Below are 8,060 nucleotides of genomic sequence, written 5' to 3'. Positions count from 1 at the left end.
ATTTGGCATGATTGTGCAGTGGCTGGTACCGGTTGTTCCTTTCCATGTTTAGTGCTTCCTTCAGGAGCTCTTTTAGGGCAGGCCTGGTGGTGACAAAATCTCTCAGCATTTGCTTGTCTGTAAAGTATTTTATTTCTCCTTCACTTACAAAGCTTAGTTTGGCTAGATATGAAATTCTGGGTTGAAAAATTCTTCTCTTTAAGAATGTTGAATATTGGCCCCCACTCTCTTCTGGTTTGTAGAGTTTCTGCTGAGAGATCCACTGTTAGTCTAATGGGCTTCCCTTTGTGGGTAACCTGACCTTTCTCTCTGGCTGCTCTTAACATTTTTTCCTTCATTTCAACTTTGGTGAATCTGACAATTATGTGTCTTGGAGTTGCTCTTCTCAAGGAGTATCTTTGAGGCATTCTCTGGATTTCCTGAATCTGAATGTTGGCCTGCCTTGCTAGATTGGGGAAGTTCTCCTGGATAATATCTTGCAGAGTGTTTTCCAACTTGGTTCCATTCTCCCCATCACTTTCAGGTACACCAATCAGACGTAGGTTTGGTCTTTTCACATAGTCCCATATTTCTTGGAGGCTTTGTTCGTTTCTTTTTATTCTTTTTTCTCTAGACTTCCCTTCTCACTTCATTTCATTCATTTCATCTTCCATCGCTGATACCTTTTCTTCCAGTTGATCGCATCGGCTACTGAGGCTTCTGCATTCTTCACATAGTTCTCGAGCCTTGGCTTTCAGCTCCATCAGCTCCTTTAAGCACTTCTCTGTATTGGTTATTCTAGCTATACATTTGTCTAATTCTTTTTCAAAGTTTTTAACTTCTTTGCCTTTGGCTTAAATTTCCTCCTGTAGCTCGGAGTAGTTTGATTGTCTGAAGCCTTCTTCTCTCAACTCGTCAAAGTCATTCTCCATCCAGCTTTGTTCCGTTGCTGGTGAGGAACTGCGTTCCTTTGGGGGAGGAGAGGAACTCTGCTTTTTAGAGTTTCCAGTTTTTCTGCTCTGTTTTTTCCCCATCTTTGTGGTTTTATCTACTTTTGGTCTTTGATGATGGTGATGTACAGATGGGTTTTTGGTATGGATGTCCTTTCTGTTTGTTAGTTTTCCTTCTAACAGACAGGACTCTCAGCTGCAGGTCAGTTGGAGTTTGCTAGAGGTCCACTCCAGACCCTGTTTGCCTGGGTGTCAGCAGCGGTGGCTGCAGAACAGCGGATTTTCATTAACCGCGAATGCTGCTGCCTGATCGTTCCTCTGGAAGTTTTGTCTCAGAGGAGTACCCGGCCGTGTGAGGTGTCAGTCTGCCCCTTCTAGGGGGTGCCTCCCAGTTAGGCTGCTTGGGGGTCAGGGACCCACTTTCGGAGGCAGTCTGCCTGTTCTCAGATCTCCAGCTGCGTGCTGGGAGAACCACTACTCTCTTCAAAGCTGTCATACAGGGACATTTAACTCTGCAGAGGTTACTGCTCTCTTTTTGTTTACCTGTGCCCTGCCCCCAGAGGTGGAACCTACAGAGGTATGCAGGCCTCCTTGAGCTGTGGTGGGCTCCACCCAGTTTGAGCTTCCCAGCTGCTTTACCTAATCAAGCCTGGGCAATGGTGGGCGCCCCTCCCACAGCCTCACTGCCACCTTGCAGTTTAATCTCAGACTGCTCTGCTAGCAATCAGTGAGACTCCGTGGGCATAGGACCCTCCGAGCCAGATGCGGGATATAATCTCCTGGTGTGCCGTTTTTTAAGCCCATCAGAAAAGCGCAGTATTAGGGTGGGAGTGACCCGATTTTCCAGGTGCCGTCTGTCACCCCTTTCTTTGACTAGGAAAGGGAACTCCCTGACCCCTTGCGCTTCCCGAGTGAGGCAATGCCTCATCCTGCTTCGGCTCGTGCACGGTGCGCTGCACCCACTGTCCTGCGCCCACTGTCTGGCACTCCCTAGTGAGATGAACCCGGTATCTCAGATGGAAATGCAGAAATCACCCGTCTTCTGCATCGCTCACGCTGGGAGCTGTATACCGGAACTGTTCCTATTCGGCCCTCTTGACTTGACCCCCTCAACATTCTTAAAGAAAAGAATTTCCAAGCCAGAATTTCATAACTGGCCAAACTGAGCTTCATAAGTGAAGAAGCAATAATATCCTTTTCAGACAAGCAAATGCTGAGGGTATTTGTTACCACCACACTTGCCTCGCAAGAGCTCCTGAAGAAAGCACTAAATAAGGAAAGGCAAAACCATTACCAATCACTACAAAAACACACTAAAGTGCACAGACCAGTGAAACTATGAAGCAACCACAAAAACAAGTCTGCAAAATAACCAGCTGGGATCATGATGACACGATCAAATCTACACATAACAATACTAACTTTAAATGTAAATGGACTAAATGCCCCAATTAAAAGACACAGAATGGCCAGCTGGATAAAGAACCAAGACCCATCAGTATACTGTCTTCAAGAGAAGCATCTCACATGCAAAGACACACACAGGCTCAAAACAAAGTGATGGAGGAAAATTTACCAAGCAAATGGAAAACAGAAAAAAGCAGGGTTTGCAATTCTGGTTTCTGATAAAACAGACTTTAAACCAACAAAGATCAAAAAAACAAAAAAAAAGGGCATTACATAATCTTAGTGTTCAATTCAACAAGGAGGCTAACTATCCTAAATATATACATACCCAATACCGGAACAATCAGATTCATAAAGTAAATTCCTAAAAGCCTTCAAAAAGACTTAAACTTACACACAATAATAGTGGGAGATTTTAACACCCCACTGACAATATTAGATCATCAAGAAAGAAAATTAACAGATATTCAGGGCCTGAACTCAGCTCTGGATCAAGTGAATCTGATAAATATCTGCAGAACTCTCCACCCAAATACAACAGAAGATACATTCTTCTCATCACCACATGTCACTTACTCTAAAATTGATCACATAATCAGAAGTAAAACACTCCTCAGAAAATGTGAAAGAACTGAAATCCTAACAGTCTCTCAGACCACAGCACAATCAAATTAGAACTCAAGATTAAAAAATTCACTCAAAACAACAGAACTACATAGAAATTGAACAACCTGCTCCTGAATGACTTTGGATAAATAATGAAATTAAGGCAGAAATCAACAAGTTCTTTGAAACTAATGAGAACAAAGAGACAATGTACCAGAATCTCTGGGATGCACCTAAAGCAGTGTTAAGAGGGAAATTTATTGATTACAATTCACAATAAATTTTGAAAATATCTCCTCCTCTCCATTTTCCCTGCCACTTCTCTAGTTCACAATTACAGTAACCTCCTAATGGGTCATGCTACCTCCTGAAATTACCCTCTGATATCAATATCACACATTACTTAGGACAAAAAGGAATGAAGTACAAATACATGCTACAATTGGGTGTTGAAAACATCATGCTAAGTGATATATATACAGTGTACTGAGTTGAATGGTGTCCCCCAAAATTTCATGTCCACCTGAACCTGTAAATGTGACCTTATTTAGAAATAAGGTCATGGCATATGTAATCACATTAAGAAGAAGTCATACTGGATTACCATGGACCCTAAATCCAGTATGACTAGTACATTCTACCACCAGCAACTACCAGAAGCTGGGAAGAGGCAAGGAAAGATCTTCCCCTAGAGCCTTCAGAGGAATCATGGTCCTGCTGACAACTCGATGTTAGACTTCTAGCCTCCAGAACCGTGAGAGAAAAAATTTGTTGTTATAAGCCTCCCAATTTGTGGTAATTTGTTTTGGTAGTCCTAGGAAACCAATTCAGATGGTATAGACATACCAATTTTGTTTATCCAATCATCAGTTGATGGATATTTGGGTTGTTTCTACTTTTGGTTAATATGAATAATGCTACTATGGATATTCATGTACAAGTACATTATGTATTTGGAATTAATTTTGTAAAAGGCATGAGGCTTAGGTTGAAGTTCATTTTTTACCTAAAGATATTCACCTGCTTCACAACTATTTGTTGAAAAGACTATCCTTCCTCCATTGAATTGATCTTGCACCTTTATCAAAAATTAATTTGTCATACTATATGTATTTTGTGGTGCTATGTCTAGGTTTTCTATTCTGTTCTATTGGTCTATATCACAAAATCCTGAAATCAAGGCTACACGAGTCTTGAAATCGAGAGCAATTCTTCCTTCTTTATTCTTCTTTTTCGGAATTGTTTTAACTATTTTACTTCCTTTGCCTTTCCACATACAATTTGGAATAATCTTATCTATATTTACAAAAAAATTTGTTTGGTAAATCCTAAGGTTTTTAGAAACCAATTGTATGTGGGTAACTCCCACATTTATATATCCAAGACCAGGCTTCCTCAAGGTCCACACATGAATATCCAACTAGCCACTTAACAGCTACACTTGGCTGCTTGGTTTTGAATATGTTAATTTTGGGATGCTTATTAAATCTTCACGTTTATCCACTGGTCTTCCCCCATCTCAGTAAATGCAACGACTACTTAGCCAGGTGCTCAAACCAAAAACCTTCTCTACAATAGACCTAGAGTGTCTTTAAATACACACACACATCAGAACATGTCTTTCATTAGCTTAAAAACATTTCACTGTTCAATTGCTTTCAGTAAAATCCAGATTCCTACTTAAGGCCCACAAGGACCTCTCATCACACACGCCTATCCTTATGAAGCTATAGCCTCAGGCCTTCTTTCTGGTCCAAGCAGGACAAGAACTAAGGTTAAGTGAGGTGACCCAGGAGCAAAATTTAAAAAGGCACTCACTGAATTTGCAGGACCCTGACAGTACTTCCTTAAACTTTGCTTCTTAGGGACCTCACTCGCCCCATCCTGGTCCTGAGTCCTAGCTTTTTTCTTGCCTTAGGACCTTGGTACTATTCCTCTCCACTGCCAGGAAAGCTCTATTCTCCCACTCTTATATGGCTTGTTATTTAGGACTCTGCACAGTTCTGACTATCCTATCTAAAATCTACCTCTTACATTGAGAAAGACCTTATTCCAAGCCTATTACTTCATTTAGTCCTCATAACAATTCTATTTGGTGGGTACTATCATCACCTCCATTCTACAGATAAGTTAGCTGGTACCCAGATAGATGCTAAGTAAATTGCCCAAGGGCACACAGCTACAGCTAATGATTCCCCCAGGAAACAAAAAAGTGGTTTGATTCCAGAAACTGAGCACACTTGTTTCTTTTGAAGCACTTACAATCTGCAATAGTGTTTTTGTTTCCTTGCATATTGTCTATCTCTACTTATTAAAGTGAGCTCCATGAGGCTCCATGGTTTATCTTTGACGTTGTCTCCCCAAACCTAGTTGCACTTGGCTGTACTAAGTAATCCCTAGCATTTATTGAATGAATGCATTTAGAAAGACAGATGTGGCCCCCAAATAGCTAAACTACTTAAAAATACTTACCTCTGAGCCTCTGAAGTAAATAATTTCAAAATCTTTTATCAAAGAATCTGCAAGAAAAAACCGCAAAAGCTTTCAAATAATAGTGCATGGCTATTATCTTGAGATACATATAATATGTCCTGTTTCTTGGTGGATCTACTTTTCTGTGGTGGCAAAGAAAATCACTGTGTTACCAACATCTGGAAGTTCTGCCATCTAGAACCATGTAGAAAAGTGAGTTCGAGCTTGGGCCACTTCCACCTGGAGTTGTTTGTATTATTTGCTCTCTGGACGTTTAAGTCATTTCTTTCTTTCTGGCTCTTTGGATCCACTGTACCCGGAAACCCACTCCTTTCATATTTTCCTCTTAAGACATCTACACTTCATAGCAGGAAAGTGTTTTGATGGTCTGAATCTTCTAAATCTAAGGTGAGATGTAAGATCACATGAAATGTAAACGAAGAATTCTTTGGGGCAGTATTTTCTCCTGGCTTCTTCGACGGCTCCTATTTGTGTGAGGGCTTCTTGAATGTCTGAGTGGTGCTCCTGAGAGAGGTGTTCCGACAAAGAGTCCGTCTCCCAGGGGATACAGATTTAACAGACGTTTGGCACGGGGCAGATGAAAACGATGGCGGGGAAAGTCTAGTCTTACTTTCCCCGTTAAATCCTAGTGTGCTCCTGCCACAAGTAAGGCATTCCTTGCAGAGCAAGAATTTCATCAAGCAAATACTTTAAAGAGGTCGAAAGGTAAGTCCCTGAGAGGAACTGGAAGCGCCAGCAGGAGCCTGGCGCACGAACTTCGTCACCAGTGTTAGACACGCCAGGTTTTCAACTCAAGAAGCCTCAGGTTAGGGACGGGGCAGGGAGGTGAGCAGCGCGCCGCTGTGCGCCTGCGCTGGAGGGCTCCAGACCGGAGCGCTTCCACGTCGCTCCTTCCCGCGCATCCCTACGCACGCCCCACCCCGTGCGCTTGCGCCCGGAGAGCTGAAGGGCGCGCGGTGCTCACAGGGAGCTGCCTTGGCTAGCATGGCGGCGGGCGCGCTCCGCGGCCTGCCAGTGGCTGGCGGAGGCGAGAGTAGCGAGAGCGAAGATGACGGCTGGGAGATTGGGTATCTCGACCGGACGTCTCAGGTAGCGGAGGAGGCCTTGTCTTGACCACACCTGGTTTCGGCCTCCCCTGGCCCTCCAAGGCGAGGCCCAGCCTGGTGAAATCTCTCACTTCCTCGCATGTATTTCCCTTTTTCCCCAGTGGAAATACGGTCGTTTGTACTTAAGCAAACCCGCACAAATTTCCTCCTGTTCCCCAACTGTGGTTACCACCAAATACGCTACTTTAGGTCATGGTAGCTCCTCAGTTGGGTTTGGATCCATCATTACCTATTCCCTTGAAAGATAATTTTCGACACGAATTCTTTTCAAACTTTGTATCTCAGTCAAAATAAAGCCAAGAAAAAAAAACCTGTGTACTTAACCAAACATTATTGTTTCCTGATGAGGTGGAAACAAAAATATATATAACAAGAATTTTTTAAAATGTTTACTTTTCTAGAAATTGAAAGGGCTGTTACCCATTGAAGAAAAGAAAGAAAAATTTAAGAAAGCAATGACCATCGGAGATGTTTCATTGGTCCAGGAGCTCCTAGATTCTGGTGAGAGATAAGGGACAGTTTCATCTGAACACAACTGTCTTAAGTTCGCAAGGATTCCTTACTTTTAAAAGGTTTATCTTGCTTTTCTAATGGAAACACAACATGTTAATATATCAGTTATCCTGCATAATTTCGTTGACTGAGTCCTGTCTGCCTTATTTTCTTCCTCTCTCCTTACATTTGGAATGCCACCCTGTTTGTCTTCCATCAGTTCTTCCCCCTCCTTCAAGCAAGAGGCCTACTCTAATCCTATCCCACTCTGATCATTCTTAATTCTCTCTTCATTTACTTTGCTGTAATGTTGTATGTTTCTTTTTTCTTTTTTTTCTTTTTTTTTTTTTTTTTTTTTTTTGAGATGTTGTCTTGCTTTGTGGCCCAGGCTGGAGTGCAGTGGCGCGATCTTGGCTCACTGCAACCTCCACCTCCCGGGTTCAAGTGATTCTCCTGCCTCAGCCTCCTGAGTAGCTGGGACTACAAGCACGTGCCACCACACCCGGCTAATTTTTTTTTGTTTTGTTTTTTTAATAGAGGGTTTCACCGTGTTAGGCAGGATGGTGTCAATCCCCTGACCTCGTGATCTGCCTGCCTCAGCCTCCCAAAGTGCTGGGATTACAGGCATGAGCCCCGTGCCCTGCCTGTTGTATGTTTCTTAAGAATTGGTTCTACTACATTTTAGTTCTTTCTCGTTACAGTTTTTTGTTTTGTACTGGTGGAATGAGGCCTGAGCTAGGAATCAGAATAAATATATGGATAATTTCTTCCAGCTTATTACCCACTCTGGTTTCTTGGAAGAGGCATTTAAACTTTGAGAGCATCAGACTGCATTTTTGGAGGGTTGAAGGAAGGGGATGGAGTGTCTCTCTGTAGCCCTGCTGGAGTGCAGTGGCACCATCTTGGCTCACTGCAACCTCTATCTGGGGGCCAGGATTCAAGTGATTCTCCCACCTCAGCCTCCCGAGTAGCCGGGACTAAAAGCACCGGTCACCAAGCCCAGCTAATTTTGGTAATTTTAGTAGAC

General features: G+C 42.8%; 1 protein-coding gene across 3 annotated transcripts in view; it reads left to right on the top strand.

Annotated features, from left to right (window-relative positions):
- Positions 1-6,386: 6,386 nt before the first annotated feature.
- ASZ1 (ankyrin repeat, SAM and basic leucine zipper domain containing 1) overlaps positions 6,387-8,060 on the top strand; it is a 64,240-nt gene continuing 62,566 nt past the window's right edge. The window contains exons 1-2 of one of the 3 annotated variants that reach the window (XM_012512147.2): positions 6,387-6,524; positions 6,943-7,042. Coding sequence is in view for 2 of the 3 variants with exons in the window: in XM_003261238.2 (XP_003261286.1) it covers positions 6,420-6,524; positions 6,943-7,042 (205 nt within the window). In the remaining variant the exon portion in view is untranslated. The remainder of the gene's footprint in view (positions 6,525-6,942; positions 7,043-8,060) is intronic. The other 2 variants (XM_003261238.2, XM_012512146.2) reach the window with 2 other exon arrangements.

The sequence above is a fragment of the Nomascus leucogenys genome, chromosome 13, assembly GCF_006542625.1.
Source record: "Nomascus leucogenys isolate Asia chromosome 13, Asia_NLE_v1, whole genome shotgun sequence".
NCBI classification, from domain to species: Eukaryota; Metazoa; Chordata; class Mammalia; order Primates; family Hylobatidae; genus Nomascus; species Nomascus leucogenys.
Note: the sequence above shows the minus strand (reverse complement) of the source record. Positions and strands in the feature narration are given on the sequence as shown.